We start from the raw sequence: 21,321 nt of genomic DNA on the forward strand, positions 1-21,321 counted from the left end.
CATATCATACGTCTTTCTTCAGCACACATGTCTGGTTTTCCAAAGAATATAGCCATATAGTGGGAATGATACATGGCTGGAGGTTGAAGGCCTCTGTTCTGTTCATTCTGCAGTGAAAAGCTGCCAAAAAACACTGTTGTTTCTGTGGGGAGCTCAATAATAAAATGTTAAACTACCAAGGTTGGATCTTTATTTGATCAAGTCACATACATAAAATACCTTTTCTTCCCTTAAACCGTGACAGTCATTGCTGAAAGATTAAAAACAGCGCTTTCCTATTTGCTTTCTGTATCCTATTTCCTCTGTTATGAATTTATTCCCCTTCATTTTAGCACATTTCCTGGATTTGTGTCATTCTTTTAGGGTTTTAATCTAGGAGGCGAGAGTACATCTGGTCTCCCATCTCACTGATTGACTGCTCCTACGGATAGTAGTTTCCCAACATGCCAGATCCTCTCCTGGATGTTTTCATAATACATTTTCTCATTCAGTAATCTGATGGTGAAATTGTGTTAAAGAAACAAGTATTCTATGCACAGTTCTTTGTAAGTCAGCTCTCAGCATTTTAGAATTGTAGATTCTTACAGGAAAAGGGAATCCCATGAAGTGGTCTAGTTTGGACACACCTGCGTGTTCCAGAAGCAGAAAACAGAATCAGAGGAATGTAGTGACTTTTCCTGGAGTCTGGAACCTGCTCCTGACACAGGCAGAACCCACGAGTCTGAAATCTCAGGTTTGTGCCTCTTTCATCAAATCACCTACTAACATACAGAGCACTGAAAATACTGCCTCTACAGTGATCCACAATGGATCCCAATGACAGTATAACATAGAAATGAAAACCTCAACTATGACAGCAGAAGAGAGCAGCTGATAAATTTTACATTCTGAACTTCAGGAGAGAGCCCACTGATGGCAGCCATCTTGCCTTCCCTTCTAATTTTTGCACATTGCTATAATCCTCCATGAGCTCTGTCCCTACCTAGGTCTTAAGAGTACAAAACCACTGGTGCAAATACCTGAACCCCCCAAACTACAGTGGCTGCCCCTCCCTTCCTAGGTCCTTTACTCATAAATAATTCAGAGGGGTCACAGATTTTTCATTTGGCACTGGCTTTAGAGTCCTACAATTTACATATTTGTCACAGAGTAAACATTTAAAGACACTCTATTGAAGAACATACTGATCCACAGCTCCTCTCACAGGGCCCTCCAGGGAATCTTTATGGCCTTGGAATGGGGCCTTCCTGCTCAGTGTTCAGTGCTCCTGGACAATTTCTAAGCACTTTGGGGCTTAACATTCCCATGTTTCAACTCCAAAATTAAAAAATTATCTCTCAAAGCTAAGACACAGACAAAGAGAGGGCCCTAGACCACAGTGTTTAGGAAAACAATGCCATCAATAAGTAGGGAAAACCCTGGACCTGCTGTCAGTCTTGAGTTCACTTCCCACCTCCCCCGACTAGGCGTTGACCACCAGCTCTTATAAGACAACAGCCTGCTCCTGTCAGGCCAAGGGTCAAAGAATGTTCTGATTAAATGGTCCTTTTTTAGGACTCTAGTGGTGAAAATCAGGGCACTGCACAGTAATTGAGTTTCGCCAAGGGTCAAATAAAGATTTGATTCCTCTTCCTTCACAGGACTGAGAATTCATTCAACATGCATCTTTTCCTTGCCCATTATGCTGAAGCAGTCTGATGGGAGGGACAAGCAGGCCCTCCCTTGGGGGGCCCACCATGGTGGGTGGACTACAGCCCACTCACAGGGCTATGTTCCATGTAAGGCTGCCTAGGAGGTTGGGTCCAGCAGGGTGGGAGGAAGTTGGGGAGCTTTCTAAGAAAGGATAAATTCCAGATGCACAGGATACCCCAGCACAGGGCTGGAGTGCAAGGAAAGTGTGATCCTGCAAGGCTGCCCTGGAACTTCAATGGGAAGACTGGAGGGGTAGCAGGGAGCTGCAGGGTGAAACCCATGCAGAGTTTTGGTTTAGGAATATGAGGTGAACGTTTCTTTTCTTTTCCTTTTTTTTTTTTTTTTTTTTTTGAGATGAAGTCTCGCTCTGTCACGATCTCAGCTCACTGCAACCTCTGCCTCCTGAGTTCAAGTGATTCTCCTGTCCCAGCCTCCCGAGTAGCTGGGACTACAGGCATGTGCCACCATGCCCAGCTAATTTTTGTATTTTTAGTAGAGATGGGGTTTCACCATGTTGGCCAGGATGGTCTCAATCTCTTCACCTTGTCATCCGCCCCGCCTCAGTCTCTCAAAGTGCTGAGATTACAGGCGTGAGCCACCACGCCCAGCCCTTTTCATTTTTATATTTCAATTTAGCTTATCAATCACTGCATTAGATGTTTTTAGGGTCATAGTCATTCTTTGAAAGCATCTGTGTAGAATTAAACATATATAAAAATCAAGCAAATATGTCTATCTTTAAACTGGTGCTAAAAAGATTTTATTCCTATTTTTCAAAAAAGGAAGAAGGACTTAGAGTTATTTAAATAAATAATGTGTATTTTCACAAAAATAAGAGTATGAATAAAGAAAGATGACACTGGTGGAAGCTTACTCTCCTACCTGAGGGTCCTGGGTTGTCCTAGATATGTGTGCAAGAAGCAGTAGGTAGGAACAATTGCACCACACTGGCTCACCTTCACACTATCCTGTACCTTCCCATGATGCCCCTTGTTCTTTAAAAGAGTAAAATGTTAGAAAGCAGAGCTCTCTTCATGGATCCAAAGAAAGAGAGGATGGCGATGCGCTGCCTCATAACGAGGAACCCTATCTGACGTGTGGGGCCTACTGCAGAGAAAGTGTAGCTGTAGATTGGTGAATGGATGCAGGGAAGGAAACTGAGACATAAGCACACTCTACTAACTTATCTGAGGTCAAGTACAATTGGTACCAGAATAAGAACTACAACCCTGATTTTCTAGATACCAGTTTAACAAATTTCCTACAAGACTAGGAAAATCATTATATCCTTGCTGTAAAAACCACATTATTGCAATGGACAATCTCTGTAATTGTGTTGTTGTTTTCATTGTATGTTGAGCACTCAGTACTCTAGTTAGGTAACAATCATATTGTGATAGAATCTTGAGATGACGATGTTGGTAAAAGGCCCAAGGCTCCCAAGTAAAAGGGGCATAGTTTTAATACCAGAATTGAGTAGAAGCAGCTCACTCAAGTCTTTATAACATTACAAGTTTTCAGAAATGACATTTCAAAATGTACATGTTGAGTACATTTAAATAATTTTTCTTTGTTTGATTAGTCTTATCATTTATATTCTGGCTTTTCTTTCAAGGAATTGGCCCACAGCAATGTATGAATGTACAAAATTAGTTTTCTCATTTAGTGGTCTCATTATGGCTACATCTGTTATGGTTTCCAGACTCTGTTTATTTGTCATTGGTAAAAATGCACATCTGTGCTTTTGTCCAATATCCATTATGATAGCAAGATACTTAACATGTCTCCAACTCAAGTAGTCACTTTCGGGTTCATTACTCCTATAAAATGTATATCTTTAGAAGTATTAATGCCCAGATGTCTGTAAACATCCACATCAAAAGGAAAAACTTGTCTTACCATCAACATATGCGGAAAGTTTATGTTCTTATAATTAATTCACTATGACATATTAGTGAAATATGGAAGGGTAAAAAGTTAATTCAATCTAACAAACTATTAAAAGAAATATATGAGCTCTTCTGACTACAAGGCATTTCAACGGTTTCTCTCTCTCTTCCTTAATCAATCTGTCCTGAAAAATGTATTTTTCTCAATATTAAGATTAATTATTATTCTTATGAGTACTAGATGCCAATTGTATAAATGTTTTAAATTTTAAAATAGGGTAAAGAAAAAATTAAAATAACTTATAATCCTATCCAAAACCAATCAGAAGTAATCACTGTTTGCATTTGGGTCTTAATTGTTTCTGTTGACAATTTTCTCTACATGTGCACATTATTAAGTTTTATGTTACCTATCTTCAGTTTAATGGATAATTCTTGATCATCAATTAATTTTTCACCACATGGATGCAAACATTTGCATAATCTATAGCCTTCACTACAATCGGTGCTCACCCAAGTTCTTTTCTTCATTGTGTGCATTCAGTATTTTCATGATCCGCCTTTCAGTTAATATCTCAAATGCTATCTTTTGGCATTCTTTTTAATGAACAATCTGTCTACAGTATATTTTTGAGCCATTCTCTACATGAGCATATCTCTGTGGCCTATGTACTTTATGGGCAACATCTTCACTAGGTGCAGAATGTGAGGAGAATAACCTTTTCTTTCCATTTCCATAGGTGCTATTCTATTATTCTCTGCCTTTGAAGTTATGGTTAATATGCCAGAGACATTCCTCCCAGATGGAGCAGACCCAGTTCTGCCAGGCCCTCGTTTTTACAACCAAAAACTGCTGGACATAACAAACAGAAATAGAAAGATTCTGGGGTGCAAACAAGATGGTGGTCCCCTGAGACTGCAAGACTTCAACAATAAATACCCTGGCTTCCTTATCACCTCACATATATCCTGAACAAGGCATTGCTAAAGCCTCCAAATTGAAACCCAACAAGTACAAATAAGAAAGGCTCCAAAAAATAAAAAACCAAAGGATCCAGAAAACAGTGGTCTAACAAAGGAACTCTTTTGCAATATCTGCCTTACTCGAGGCAACCACCACCAGCAAAACAACTGTCCCCACTCTCTCAGGTTTCAGCAGGGCCCAACCATGCAGGCCAAAAGAAAGTAGCACATTTTTCAAGCACTGAGCTTTTCTTTGTCAGCCATGAATTCTATATTTAGTGAAAATATCTTCAAGAATCAAGGTGAAATGAAGTTTGTATCAGTTAAAAAAAAAATAAGCAAATTTGTCATTAGCAAACCTACACTTAAAGAATAGCAAAAAGAAGTTACATAAACACAAAGGAAATCATAACAGAAAAAGACTTAGAACTTCCAAAAGGAAAGATGAACATCAATATATGTTAAAAAAAAAAGCAGTAAATATAATAGACTATCATTCATCTCATATTTGGTGACTTAAGTAAGAATTAAAACACTATCTGATGTGGTGTTCAATGAATAGGAACTACTTAAGACAATAATATATTGAAGGTAAACAGGGTAAAAGGACCTAAGTGGAAGTAATCTTTCTACACTTCACCCAAAGTAGTAAATAACAATATCAGTAGACTGTGATAAGTCGTACATATGTATTATAACACCTAGAGGAACCACGAAGATAACTAAATAAATATATATCTTAAAAATACTATAAATAAATCAAAATGGGATCCTAAAAATAAAATGTTCAAGTAACTCATGGAAAGCAAGAAAAGACAAACAGAGGAAACATAAAACAAATGACAGTGAAAGACTTAAACCCAAATATATTGGTAATTACCTTAAATGTAAATGGTTCCTAAACACCAATTAAAAGGCAGAGATACACAGCACGGTTTAAAAAATATGACCCAACAATATTCGCTCTACACAAAACTCATTTACACAATGAGATAGACTAGAAATAAAATAATAGAAAAGATATAGCATGTAAACATTAATCAAAAGCAAAAGACAAAAAGTGACTATGTTAATTAATATCAGATAAAACAAATGTCACAGCAACTACATTTACTAGTGACAAAGATGGACATTACATATATGCAAAGGATTAATCTACCACGAAAACATAATCACCCCAAATGATAAAAGGATCAATCCACCAGAAATATGTGACTATCCCAAATGTGTACAAACATTTGACAAGTATCTCAGAGCCTCAAAATACATGAAATGAAAACTGATGGAACTAAAACAAGAAAGCCACAATTTGGAGACTTTACTACTCGCCTCTCAGCAAATGATATGTCAGTGATGAACTTCAGTGAAGATGCAGTGCTCTTCAATGATCAGTGAAGATGTGGAAGAACAAAACCAAACAATCAACCAACGGGATCTAATTGACATGTAAGGTACATTTCTACCAACAAGAGTAGAATACTTTTTTTAATCACCCATAGAAGCTTCAAGATAAACAATATCCTGACCATAAAATAAACATCAACCAATTTAAAACAATTTAAATAATGCAGAGTATGGTCACTGACCATGAGGAATCACACCGGAAATCAGTAACAGAAAGACCACAGGAAAATCTCAAAACTTAGAATTTAAACATTATTGTTTCTTAATAATCCCTGGATCAAAGATGAGGTATCAAAGGAAACTATAAAAAATGTCAGAGGCCAGTCTTATTTGTATTCCTTAGAAACAAATGTGCTTTGATGTAGCTTTGTAAAAACTTTTTTTTTATACTTTAACTTTAGAAAATTCACCAAATTTGTGCATCAATCATTGATACTGCCACAATACCTAATTCATAAATTTTGGCAGAATCATGGCAAACTCTTCCAATCCATTGGTACGGAGTTGTTTTGTTGTTTTGTTTTGTGTTTAATTTGTTTTCTTCTTACATCATTCCTTGTTACTTCATTATTCATCTGCTTTTGTTCTTTACCCGATTCCCCTAGCTCCTCCCCTAGGTCAGTTTTATTGTACCACCTTTTCCCTGTGTTTTCTTAGAGAATACTGCATGTTTGCTCTTTAGGTCAATAATTCTGAGTGAAGGAGAGAGGTTTGTAATCCCAATAATGTTAGTCACTGCATCCAATGAAAATTCATATTTCCATCTTCATCTTAGCTAGCTCCTTTTTTGTCACACTCTGCAGCTCAGCCTGGCATTTTCTTCTTATCTTTTATTCTCTGTTTCATAGAGTTCACACATTTCCCTCTATTATGCAGATAGAAATACATCATGAGATGCTCCCCATGAAAACACCCTCCCAGTGTATTCAATGTTCTCCTCTCTGTGGTTGCAGGGCAGGGGAGATCAGTCCTTGTTCCACACTGGGTTTGATAACTGGCTTTGCTGTTCTTTTGTTTCTTACTCCTTCTTGATTCCAGCAAGGGCAAGCTAGTACTGATGCTTTTCAGAATCCTCCCTTACCAGAGTGTCCCTTTATCTTCACTTGTTAGTCCTATTAAAACAAATTTCCACTTAGGTTCATTATTTTATATCTTTAATATTTTAATAAAATTATGCCAACTTAAAAGGTCATAATAATGAAAGTAGCAAGTATATTTTGCTGCATATTTATCTTTATTTTAGAATGTATCATAATGGAATGTACTACAGTAACCCTATAATAGTGCAAAAGCTGATTCACTTAAATGACATATTTATTGAATACCTATGAATAAAGATTTTAGAAACACAAACATCAGTAGTATAAGCACCTTCATGAAGTGTTTACATTCTTATTAACAAAAGAATATAAGCAAATAATGATAATGTAAAGTATCAACTACTCTAATGACTGTCTTAGTCTGTTTTCTGTTGCTATAATAGAATATCTGAGACTGGGTTATTTATTTATTTATTTTGAGACCAAAGCTCGCTCTGTCATCCAGGCTGGAGTGCAGTGGCATGATCTCAGCTCACTGCAACCTCTGCTTCCTGGGTGCAAGCAATTCTCTTGCCTCTGCCTCCCAAGTAGCTGGGATCACAGGCACCTACCAACACTCCAGCTAATTTTTGTATTTTTAATAGAGACAGAGTTTCACCATGTTGGCCAGGCTGGTCTCAAACTCCTGATGTCAGGTAATCCACCCATCTCAGCCTCCCAAAGTGCTGGGATTACAGGCATAAGCCACCATGCCTGGCCATGAGACTGGGTAATTTATAAAGGAAAATAATTATTTCTCACAGTCTGGAGTCTGGGAAGTCCAAGGGCATGGCACCAGCAATATGTAGCCCACTCCTGAGATACTGGCATTAATTCATTCCTAAGAGTGGAGCCCCCATGACCCAAGCACCTCCCAAAGGCCCTTCCTCCCAACACTGTTATACTGGGGACCAAGTTTCCAACACACAGACTTTAGGGGGACACATTTAAAGTACAGCAATGCCCTAACACAGTGTCTGGGAAATATCTGCCATTACATGAATGCTTGCAGAAAAAAAAAAAAAAGGATGAATTTTATAAGCAAATAACTGTGGGAGAAGAAAGAGAAGACATTAACTCATTCTGCAAGGGTGGTGAGTATTTCAACAGAGGTGATGTCTGAGATGGGCTTTGAAAGTTGAGCAGAAATGCTTAAGGTGATGCAGAAGAAGACAGGTAGTCTCAGCAGAAGCAATGCAGCTACCAGGCTCACAGGGATGACAGGCCAGCGATGCAAAGGCCAGCCACACTGAGGGGAAAGTGAGAGGCCATAAGGAAGAGATAAGACTGAAATGGTAGGTCAGGAGCATCTAGTGCATGCAAATTTAGAAGTGTGGTCTTTATCATGAACACATATGTGAGGCATTAACAGTCCTGAGTATTGGGCAAAAAGGGCAATGTTAACATTTTTAGACATACTTTTCCCAGAGAAATGTCAACACCTTGATTGTGACTTTATTGCTGAATCAATGTAAGTGGAATCTTGACAAAAATGCTCTCAGAAGAGAGCAACCAGAATGGAAAGATGCTCAGACATGGACTATCATCAAAGAGTTACACAAGGTCATCTGTGATGGGCATATCAAATTGGATTTGTGTTTTGTTTTTGTGTTTTCAGTATTTCACCCTAGTTGGACATTGCTGGGAAAACCTAAAAGAAAGTGAGTGAGCAAGCCATGTAACTATGAGGGAGAGAAAATTCCAGAAAAAGGGAACTGTGATTTGAAATGGGAGAACAGGTGGCATACTTAGTAGACAGCAAGGAGGCAGGTGTGGCTGGAGTTGAAATTTCAGCAAGGTTGTGAATAAGTGGTTTGAGATGAAGCTGGAGAGGCTGCAGGGCCTAGGCCAGGGAGAACTTGTAGGTCATAGTTAGGATTTTTTTTTAAGAGACATAGGAAGCCAGAGGAGATGCTGTGATCTGACAGATGCATTCCAGGGGTGATGGTGGGCACTTATGCAGAGATGAGACTTTTAGGGTAGGGAACAAGGGCGGCCCCAAGGAGCCACAAAATAAGCTGGTGCAGGCGTCCGGGGTAGGAGTGGATGGTACCATGGGCCAGGTGAGCAGTAGTAACATACTGAAAAGATGTACATTCAGGAGTTCAAGGGCAGAAGAGATGAGATTTGCTGATTTACCAAGGAATATTCAGGACAAAACACAATCAATATTTGGATTTTGGCCTCAACGGGCTTTAAGTTTCCTTGAGATTCTGAAAAATATTATATGACATTAAGTGTGACTAAGTTACTGATGTGAGCATAAAGAGGGAAAAGAGGTCTCTGATATGAAAATATATTTCATGTTTTTTTCATCCCTTACATGTACTCCCAAATCTGTGCCTGCTGTACTTGCAAAACTCTCCCTCTCATCACCCAAGAAAATCTTGGCATCTTTTGCATGCACTAAGTAGGGAACACCCCAACTACAGTCATGCTCATGTAGGAGGAAATGATTTACCTTGGAGATTCACTTCTCAAACCACATCTATTTGGTCTAGGCCAGTACCAGCCTTCCAATACTTCAGAAACTGACTTCAGTTGAATGGTTATAGTATTCAGATTTACAATGAGTTTTATGTTAAAAATTAAGGGCTCTAACAAGCTGCAAATTTACTCAGCAGAGAAAAATGGCCAGCCTGGGTTCTAAGAAAATAGCTTCTTATCAAGTGACCTGCATCAGGGTTGAGAAATCTCTAATATTAGAATGTGTACATTGCCGAAACCCCATTAAAAACCACTGTGATGAAAAGTATGGTATATTGTCCGTGTAGTACAATGATCCATGCATTTGCCTGGTATAGCCTGAATGTTCCCTGAGCCTGGTGCTGTGGGACTGCTGAGACCAACAGTGAGCAAGAAACAGCTTCTGCTTTCATAGGATTTATTGAAGTTTCACATCAGGGCAAGCTTTTGTTTCACTATAATTATTAAACTAATAGTTCTAGCTCTGTCCATTTCCTATAGGAACAAGCAAGCATCAAGGGATGTGATAAAATATTTTCATCAGAGTCCTGCTCGTGGGAGTTCTTTATCAATATTTTGATAATAACTCCCAACACATCCTCCTGTGGTGCTACGTATAGCATATTCCCAATTCATTGCACAAGCCTTCCTTTCCCATGATGATGCATAAACAAGTCAAACTGGAATTTATCTGTTTAGTCGCAAGTTTTAAAAATAAACTCTCTCTGTTTCATTCCTTCTACTTTAATTTTCCATTTCTGAAACACCATTGAACTAGCCCTCTGGAGATCAGCAGCAAAACCTCTTCATTCTCCTTCTGCTGGATGACCCTGTAATAGTTCATTTTTCCTGCCCATCTGCTTGAAATTCTGCCCTCCCCTGGCCTCCACACTAAGATCTTCCTACCTTGAAGGCTGCAGAATATTTGTCCTCTTCCCTCTGTTCTACCCATAGCCCTCTTCTGTTCTGCGTCTGTGCCTGACCCATGCAGGATCTCACGTTACCAACACCTTTATCTACCATTTGTTATTAAGGTTAGAACTTAGGTTACCTATGACTACTCTACTGAACTTTTCTCTCCAGTTTTCTGAATTCTACTGCACATTTTCATCTATATATGTGAACCAAACTAGCATCTCTGATCCTGCACAAATCACCTTGCCCCTTCCTTGAAAACATCTCTTCTCCCTGACATTTCTTATAATATCATCAGTATTGAACATTTGCTGTAAAATGTTCATATTTATATTTTAGTTTCTTAATATCTTTTTTAATCCCAACCCTAGTACCTCAATCTTTTCTCCCATCTGTCTGAAATTTATCATTTTTTCCCCCTCAGGATTCATCCTGGCCTTGATCTCAAAATTGTGAGCAGTACACTTCCAATAGGTCACTGAATTACAACCAGTCCTCTCCCTTTAATCAATGACTTCCAGATCATTCTTCCTAACATATTACATAGATTATGTCATTCTTATTCTCACATATTGGTAAAACCTGTCTATCACTTACTAAAGTCCATACTCTTCATCATATCAGTCAAAGCCAAGCAGCATTTGATCTTAAACAATCGTTCTGAAGAGATCAACAATTATCCTTCTATGTTCAGCTTTATCATGAGGTCAAACCGGACTCTTCCATATAACCTGAACATACCCTATGATTGTTACTGCATTACTAAGACCCAGAATGGCTTTCTAACCTCAGTTAAACTTCTGCTCATTGTTCAAGTTCCATCGTTAATAACTTCCCCTCTATGAACCATGCTGTATTCATGCCAACTAGAATGACATTTCAGTTTGATGTAGTAGAAAAGCAAAAGTTTGTTATCAGCTAGACCTAGAATCCAATCATGGCCCCATTATTACCTTGCTCAAAGCCATAGCTGATAGGTGATGTTTTCTGAAAAGCAGTTTTCCAATCAGTAAAGTAGGCAAACATTGTCCATCTTGCAAAATTGACACAAAAATTAGATAAGATCATGGATGTTAAATATCTAATGAAGTTCTTGATACATTTCAGACATTTGATATATGTTATTCTGCTGTCCCTACTCTGTATGACTATTGTACTATTTTTGTACTTCCTTAGTTATATACATTTTTAATTTTTTATATTACATATTATCATTTCAAAATAATTACAGTGCCACAAAATAATTACATTTACTTTGTTCAAAAACTGGTGTAGAAGGAAAAACAAATATGGTATGATTGAAATAAAGTGACAGCATATTAGAAAAATTGTTTAGTATTGATTTGTATGTGAATTAATGTTTCGACAAATACATTTTGAGCATAAGTTGTGGTGGACATGGCCTGTTGTTGCTTATACTTCTTGTTTCTTTCCTGTCTTTAAAAAAGAAACTGAATTAAATTAACAAATTATAATTTATCTCACCCAAGTGAAATAAATAAATATTCACTTAAACCAATAAGTTAACTCTGGATACCAGAAATGGACCTGTGCCATTTACCAAAATAAGAAAGCACAGATAATGAATTAATGACCAATATAAATAATTGTTGAATTGAGGGCTCAGCATAAATCAAAATGTGATGTTCATCTTCCCGATGATAAGGCAGAGGGACAGTCTGTATTCTCTATAACAGTATTATATAATATTGTCTTTCAAAAGTAAAATTTTTCTTGCTTCTGTAAGACATTAAGTCACAGAATAAAATAATTTTAGGGGCAAACTCTCACGTCGCATTTTGTTCCCCTCATCCCACAGATGAGGTCACAGGTTCAAGAAGGTAAAGACATTTAATGACACACAAATAAAGGCAAAGAAAGCGTATGACTTTGTATTGTGTTTAGACATGGATTGGCTGCCAAGTTGAAACCTTCTAGTTGCTCCTCACATTTCTACTCAGAACCTTTTCTACTTCCTTCACTTTTAAAACATTGTCTTTTGAAAGTAGTGAATTATTATTTTTTTAAATTGCATTTTAGGTTTTGGGGTACATGTGAAAAACATGCAAGATTGTTGCATAGGTGCACACGTGGCAGTATGATTTGCTGCCTTCCTCCCCTTCACCTATATGTGGCATTTCTCCCCATGCTATCTCTCCCCAACTCCCCACCCCCCGCTGTCCCTCCCCTATTTCCCCCCTAACAGACCCCAGTGTATAGTGCTCCCCTCCCTGTGTCCATGTGTTCCCATTGTTCAACACCCGTCTATAAGTGAGAACATGCAGTGTTTGATTTTGTGTTCTTGTGTCAGTTTGCTGAGAATGATGGTTTCCAGGTTCATCCATGTCCCTACAAAGGATGCGAACTCATCGTTTTTGATGGCTGCATAATATTCCATGGTGTATATGTGCCACATTTTCCCTGTCCAGTCTATCATCGATGGGCATTTGGGTTGGTTCCAGGTCTTTGCTATTGTAAACTGTGCTGCAATGAACATTCATGTGCATGTGTCCTTATAGTAGAATGATTTATAATCCTTTGGATATATACCCAGTAATGGGATTGCTGGGTCAAATGGAATTTCTATTTCTAGGTCCTTGAGGAATCACCACACTGTCTTCCACAATGGTTGAACTAATTTACACTCCCACCAACAGTGTAAATGTGTTTCTATTTCTCCACATCCTCTCCAGCATCTGTTGTCTCCAGATTTTTTAATGATCGCCATTCTAACTGGCGTGAGATGGTATCTCAATGTAGATTTGATTTGCATTTCTCTAATGACCAGTGATGATGAGCATTTTTTCATATGTTTGTTGGCCTCATGTATGTCTTCTTTTATAAAGTATCTGTTCATATCCTTCACCCACTTTTGAATGGGCTTGTTTGTTTTTTTCTTGTAAATCTGTTTTATTTCATTGTAAATTCTAGATATCAGCCCTTTGTCAGATGGGTAAACTGCAAAAATTTTTGCCCATTCTGTTGGTTGCCGATTCACTCTAATGACTGTTTCTTTTGCCGTGCAGAAGCTGTGGAGTTTGATTAGGTCCCATTTGTCTATTTTGGTTTTTGTTGCCAATGCTTTTGGTGTTTTGGTCATGAAGTCCTTGCCTATGCCTATGTCCTGAATGGTTTTGCCTAGGTTTTCTTCTAGGGTTTTTATGGTTTTAGGTCTTATGTTTAAGTCTTTAATCCATCTGGAGTTAATTTTAGTCTAAGGTGTCAGGAAGGAATCCAGTTTCTGCTTTCTGCATATGAACACACCATTGTCAATATTAGACAGATCAACGAGACAGAAAATTAACAAGGATATCCAGGACTTGAACTCATACCTGGACCAAGCAAACCTAACAGACATTTGCAGAACTCTCCACCCCAAATCCACAGAATATACATTCTTCTCAGCACCACATCACACTTACTCTAAAATTGACCACATAATTGGAAGTAAATCACTCCTCAGCAAATGCAAAAGAACGGAAACCATAACAAACAGTCTCTCAGACCACAGTGCAATCAAGTTAGAACTCAGAATTCAGAAACCAACCCAGAACCGCACAGCTTCATGGAAACTGAACAACTTTCTCTTGAAGGTTGACTGGATAAACAATGAAATGAAGGCAGAAATAAAGATGTTCTTCGAAACCAACGAGAACGAAGACACCACATACCAGAATCTCTGGGACACATTTAAAGCAGTCTCTAGAGGAAAATATATAGCAATAAGTGCCCATATGAGAAGCAATGAGAGATCTAAAATTGACACCCTATCGTCAAAATTGAAAGAGCTAGAGGAGCAAGATCAAAAAAAAAAACTCAAAACTTAGCAGAAGACAATAAATAACTAAGATCAGAGCAGCCAACTGAAGGAGATAGAGACACGAAAAACCCTTCAAAAAATCAATAAATCCAGGAGCTGGGTTTTTGAAAAGATCAACAAAATAGACAGACCACTAGCCAGATTAATAAAAAAGAAAAGAGAGAATAACCAAATAGATGCAATAAAAAATGATAAAGGGGATATCACCACAGATTCCACAGAAATTCAAACCATCATCAGAGATTATTACAAACAACTCTATGCACATAAACTAGAAAACCTGGAAGAAATGGATAAATTGCTGGACAGTTGCCTCCTCCCAAGCCTAAACCAGGAAGAAGTCGAAACCCTGAATAGACCAATAACAAGGTCTGAAGTCGAGGCAGCAATTAAGAGCCTACCACCCAAAAAAAGCCCAGGTCCAGATGGATTCACAGTCGAATTCTACCAGACATACAAAGAGGAACTGGTACCATTCCTTCTGAAACTATTCCAAATAATCCAAAAAGAGGGAATCCTTCCCAAATCATTTTATGAGACCAACATCATCCTGATACCAAAACCCGACAGAGACTCAAAAAGAAAAGAAAACTACAGGCCAATATCCATGATGAACATAGATGCAAAAATCTTCAATAAAATACTGGCAAGCCTATTGCAACAGCACATCAAAAAGCTTATCCACCATGATCAAGTAGGATTCATCCCGGGGATGCAAGGCTGGTTCAACATACGGAAGTCTATAAATGTAATTCACCACATAAACAGAACCAAAGACAAAAACCACATGATTATCTCAACTGATGCAGAGAAGGCCTTTGACAAAATTCAACAGCGCTTTATGCTAAAAACCCTCAATAAACTAGGTATTGATGGAACGTATCTGAAAGTAGTGAATTATAATGAATGAAAAATAACATTACCGTATTGTCTCCAGTCCAGAGTAGGGGGTAGGTGCTGCCACAAAATAAGGTTGTTTAGATGATTTAAGTAGGAAGGAAGGGAATGAAAACCCTTCTGATTATACCACACCTAAAAAAAGAAAAATAATTTAATGGCTCTCATGAAATTAGTTCTTAAGTCTGTTTGTCAGCTATTCTGGGGTATAAGGAACGTATGTGTCAATTAACTTCCAAGGCACCTGAGTGCAGGATTCAAAGTAATGTTCCTGCATGGCTGACAGTGAGCAGTCAATTCCAGTCTGCTAATTTTATATTTATCTCAAGCATATAATTTACAGCTAAAAATAGATTAATTTTCCCCAGAACAAATGTGGATGTTGCTCTATAATTATATTCTTACAAGAAAAAAGGAACCAAACCCTATCATTTTTTTCTTTCTCAGTTAGTAAGCTAATGAAATTTGACCTGCAAATTAAAAGTGTGGAAGATGATCAGAAAAAAATTATTACTTTCAAATTAATAACTGAACATGGAACATTATTTCTCAAAATAAACTGAACTGAACATTTGCTGAGAATAAAGTAGCATGCCTGAGAGGAGAAAGGTGAAAATAAGAGAAAGACAATGTTATTAAAGCTGGAATAAGAAGTATCATAAAAAACACCAATAAAACCATCAGTATCTATATTTCAAAGTATCAATATTTTAATAAAAATGAAAAATATATTCTCAATTTGAAAAGCAAGTGTCTTCAAGAAGTATGATGAATCCAACTGATGCATTTTGGTATTAATTCAATTGACTGAACAGCTCATTTCTCTAGAAAAGGCTGCCTTTTGTGACAGATAATTCACTTGATAGAATTAGAACTCCCCCACAGAGAGTTAATGCTTGGAGAAACCTATTCAAGTTCTCATAGTTTTTGCAAACTTTGGACTAGATCTCAAATTCCTTCCAATTTGAGGGCTTCCAATCAATTTTCTTTTCACGCCTTCATGTAATAACTAATTATTTTTTAACCAGAGTCTTGTGTGGCAGCTATCATGTTCATGGAAACAGCTAAATAATAAAATGATTATATAGCTAAAAAACCAAAAACAGATAAAATAAAAACAAAACCCTGCTATACAAGACAATGTTCCCCAATTCTTTCTCAAACAGTCTGCTTCTTCAGGCAATTCAGAAAGCAGACCCCATCTTTCATACCATACGTTTTTAAATATTTTCTTAAGCTCACAGAGAAATCCTTGCAAATCATTATTTTAAACCTTAGGGGGAAGAAGTGCATCTTGAGACCTACTAACTACAGAACTGAGTGTTCAAAGCTATGCCTAAACAGTGGAATTTTATGACCAAAAAAAAAAAATCTAAAGCAACATAGACACACAATTCTCCAAAGTAGGGTAAATTCCAAGTTCCCTTGATGGAAAAGTCAATAGTGAACTGAAGGAACTAATGTCACATAACAGAGGTGTGTCCATGTCTTCCACCCATACAATTCTGTATTGTCACCTTCTGGGGTCTCACCCATGCCACCCCGCCCCCTCATAAATACATGCACAGGCATTAGCCACATTTCTGGAAATGATAGAAACTTAGGATTCTGGTGAAGGCAAGGGACAGGCTAATGTAGTAGACAAGCCCACTGCCTGTGGAAAGTTTAACCTCCCACTAGCCCTGTCTGTGACCTCCTTCTCCCCCAAGTCTTGATTCCCTTAACTGTTCAAATGAAGGAAAAAAGTAAGAGAGACAATTTTTTGCCCTGAATTAAGGTTTTTCTAATTTTGTTTTATTGTTTGTTTTAAATTTTTTTAAAGTAGAGTGATTAAAAAAAAAAATAACACCACATTATGGCACAGAAACAAAAGCAGAGCTTCTTTGGCAGAATGGAGCTGGAAAGACAGGAGGCTGCCTCCTCAAGCCTCCCTCACCTCACCCCTTGTAGACTCTGAGACTTCTGGTTTTGCTTTGTTTTGTTTTGTTTTGTTTTGAGACAGAGTTTCACTCTTGTCACCCAGGCTGGAGTGCAAATGTGTGATCTCGGCTCACCACAACCTCCACCTCCCAAGGTCCAGCGATTCTCCTGCCTCAGCCTCCCCAGTAGCTGGGATTACAGGCATGAGCCACCACACCCAGCTAATTTTATATTTTTAGTACAGACAGGGTTTCTCCATGTTGGTCAGGCTGATCTTGAACTCGGGACCTCAGGTTACTCGCCCACCTCGGCCTCCCAAAGTGCTGGGATTAGTCATCCCAAAGTGGCATGAGCCACTGCACCTGGCCGAGACTTCTGTTCTTGATTGTATTAAGGGCCCTAGTTTTTCACCACCCCTGTGTCCACATGCTTTGCTACATGACTTTCACGCCCTCCCATTCTGATGCTGTGCTTGACTATGTGACTTGCTATGGCCAATAGAATGCGGCACAAGCAGAGGTTTGAGAGGCACATGTATGTACTCGAAGTCTCCCATATGCCTCTGCTATCACCATGGGAGCATGGCCAGGCTAACCTGTGGGAGGATCAGATGCAACAGTGGAGCTGAGACCTCCACAGTCATCCCAGCTGAAGCCAACGGCCAGCCAACCACACACATGATCGTTCCTGGCAAAGATCAGCCCAGCCCAGCCTGTATTAGCAAAACCTCACAGACCTGTGAGCTAAACAAATGTCCACTGTAGAGGCCACTGAGCTTTGAAATTGTTGTTATAGAGCATTAGTGTAGCAATAGAATACCAATACAGTAATTTACACTGGAATGGGGTATTACTGTACCAAAAACTGAAAACAGGTGGCATTGCTTTTGAGACAAGCAAGTCGGGGGACAAAGAGACAATTCTAGAAGCCTGGAAATACATGATAAAATATTTAGGAATACTGGGAAAAAAATACTAAAAAAAACAAACTGCTAAAGATAACTGAAAAAATGGTGATGCATATTACAGTGTGAAAATAGTGGGTAATATTGCCACCTATACTAACTTCAAAGATGAAAATGCCGCCCAATAAACATCTTGACCTGGATATGGAGATCTCTAGAGAGAATGTTGAAAGACATGGCCTCAGAAGAAAGGTCATGTCAAAGGTACAATTATAAGAACTTTGTTGAGCTCTTCAAAGAACAATGCTGCTAAGGGACCCTCTCAGGGGTACACAGGTCTTTTAGTAACCTAAAGGGTGTTGTCCTCTAGTACTCTGCCCATCCCAAAATGCCACTAATTAATTTTAGAGAGAGCAGCATACCTCAACAAGATCATGAGAGTGGCTTGTGGACCTCAGAGAACTAGAAAGCCTAGAGTGCTTTATAGGGAGCTATATCAAGAAGGTACCCCAGGCTGAACTACATCTAAAATGTAAATAGCTCTGAGAGCCCAGCTGTCCACAGGCAGGAAGCAGGCTGAGAGCTGCTCAAAAGGCATATTTTCAAGTATCTTCACACATAGCCATGGAGGGCGATGGAAGGGGAAGCACTTGGTAGAGTAAAGGGTCAGTGCAGATGATGAGCTGGGGAACATTCCCAGGATGCAGAACCAGAGCCTGGCTAAGGAGCATCCCAAATTCCCCACAGCTAGCAGAGCCTGGCACCATCTGTTATGCACAGCCCACAGCAGCACAATACCACAGACCCATGAGCTAAATGCATGTTTATTCTCAATGCTACTAACGGTTTGCAGTTGTTTGCTATAAAGCCTCATTTTGGCAATAAATGATTGATTTGCAGAGTTCCAAGGAACAGATTTTAAAATGTTCTTGAACTCCTGATCGGTTCCTTTATAAATTGACCTTTAGTTGGGAAAGGTTTTATAAATTCTTTAAGTAATGAATGCATATTTTATGATGATCTTAAAGTTAGCATTCAGGACTTAGCAGAGTTCAAAGGAAAAGCTTTTCTTTCTTTTTCTCCCAAGAATGGTTTTCTAAAAATGGACTGTGTTCTGGAAATAAGCTGTGGGATTTCCTTCCCTACCTAGAGTCATAAGTCAAGAAGTGATAAAGTCCGATAAATGAAATAGGAAGTTAATCTTCTTTTAGGAACATATTTTCACACAGCAAAACAATCCTTTCATCTTAGCAATACAGCCCCTCAGAAAAGTAACTAAGTAGCTGTTAAGAAGAAGAAAAAAAAACCTCAGTGGATATTCAAATGTATAAAATTCCATGGGAGAACAGAATGTATGCAAAAAAAACAAAAGGGACTTTTGTTTTGGCTTCTTTAACTGAAGTGTATAAATTATAAAGAGTGTTTTGATTAAACAAGCTAAACACTCAAGATGTGAATGATAGAACTCATAAAGGTCGCACAAGAGACATTCTACAAGATAATGAACCATACATTAAGCCTATTCATATGCAAATTTTTCATTTTTCCTTCAAAGAGCCTATGAAAATCATATCATCAATGTCAATGAATGTAGCCTAAAGGCTGAAAGAAAAAGCTGGTCATTAACTACAAAAAGATAAACGCAATCCTCTGATGCAATATCAGCTGCCAGCTGAGGGTATTTCAAATAATAGATTGCCCTTTATGCCCCACAGCAATGTCGGATTCCATGGCTTGCTGGAGTGGAGCTCAGTCCCCAGAAGGTCAGGTATAATTCACCTGCATGCTTCTGCCTATCACAAGACACGTAAATAACATTAAAAACTTCAGCAATCACCACTCAAACATGTCAGTACAGAAGACTCATCTAACTAAACAAAGACAAAAAGCAAAAGATGTGAGGGGAACACACAAATCCCCAGCCACTCATCAACTAAACAAGAGATCCGTGCCTTGAGCACTTCAAAGCAAAGACACAGCTGTCTCCTATGAATACGTAAGAAGGGTTTAAATTGGGATAGACTAAAAAGTTCACCTTTCCTCTACAAAAAGGAATATTCATAGAGGAAATGAACAGATTCCTTCTACTAACTAGGTATAATTTTATAATGGCTACGTAATGTGTTCCAATATATGTCAGCAAATATATTTTATTTTTCTATCAAGTTATGAATAATGATATTCTCATATCGAGCTTTAAATCTTCATGTGTGTTGCCTTTAGAAGGAAGAGAGATTTGAACAAATCTCAGCTGTTGGAGAAATTTCTGAATCGTCCACACTATGAATGAATATTTTTCTCAGGGATTACATTGTAATGTATGACTTAAAATTCTGTTTAGGGATTACATCGTGAAGTATGACTGTCTCATCAGGGATGACACTGTGAAGTGCCTGTAAGAACTTTTATTTCACTGAGTAAACCTCCAACATGTGCATGTCTTTATCCCAATAAGCTTCTTCAGGTTCACATGAACCATGAAAGTCCCCACTGCAGAAGAGAGAGAATACCTTCCTGGGCTCATGGAGATTGTTCTTGTCCCCACAGTTCCACAATGGGCTAATGAGTAGATACAACGCCCACACCCTACAGCATGAAATGTCTATACTGATGTCCCAACAAGAACTCGCACTCACTCTCCCGCAGTGGACTTAACTTGCTCCCATAATCTACTCTTTTCCAGTATCTCTCTCAATCAAACACAGTACTATTTCTCCAGTCATGGAGAATGAATGCCTTGAATCTTTCCACTCTCCCCATTTTTAGGTAGTGTTGGCTATTTTTCTTAAACAACACAACCTGTTGGGTTCACCATTTCTGTATTCCCACTGATGGATCAAGGCATTTTTCCTCTGTTCCAGTCCTCATTCCCTCACTTAATAACCCCCCAACCTCGTCTCTCTAATTCCAAGGGGACCATTCCTATTTCATAGGAATAATTCTGGCAGGGATTGAAAATTCAGAACCCCTAAGAGTAGTAACTGCTGTGTAACTGCTGCTTTCTTTGTGTCATCTCCAGGCCTATCCATCCAGCCTTCTGGAAGATGAGACATTCACGTTCATATATGGAAGAACTCATTGGCCAGCAAAGAAACTAGTGATATTTCCAATTATCACAACTATGGATATCTTTAAAAATAGAGTTTTCCTCCACTTTATATCTACTTGGTGAAGTCCTGTCTTAACAAAAAGCAGAAACCTATTCGCTTTATTTCTAAAGAAAAACAAGTCATTTTCTTTTCAAGACAATGTTTACGTATAATTTTTCTTAATGCTTGGTAACAAATGCTGGCATTTAATCTGGTCCTTCCCAACCTTGTGCTCAAAAATATATTTGAACGTTGAGTTTTCCTAAATACTTTCTAAAACAGA

The 21,321-nt window shown here is 38.3% G+C and overlaps 1 protein-coding gene across 2 annotated transcripts in view; it reads right to left on the reverse strand.

The window, feature by feature from the left end:
• The window catches only part of ABCA13 (ATP binding cassette subfamily A member 13), a 437,440-nt gene that overhangs the window by 115,834 nt on the left and 300,285 nt on the right, over window positions 1-21,321 (reverse strand). For both annotated transcript variants that reach the window (XM_064366685.1, XM_064366686.1), the window contains exon 48: window positions 15,152-15,260. In XM_064366685.1, coding sequence (XP_064222755.1) covers window positions 15,152-15,260 — 109 coding nt within the window. The remainder of the gene's footprint in view (window positions 1-15,151; window positions 15,261-21,321) is intronic.

The sequence above is a fragment of the Aotus nancymaae genome, unplaced genomic scaffold, assembly GCF_030222135.1.
Source record: "Aotus nancymaae isolate 86718 unplaced genomic scaffold, 86718_ANA_hifiasm-v0.15.2.pri h1tg000065l, whole genome shotgun sequence".
Taxonomy (NCBI): domain Eukaryota; kingdom Metazoa; phylum Chordata; class Mammalia; order Primates; family Aotidae; genus Aotus; species Aotus nancymaae.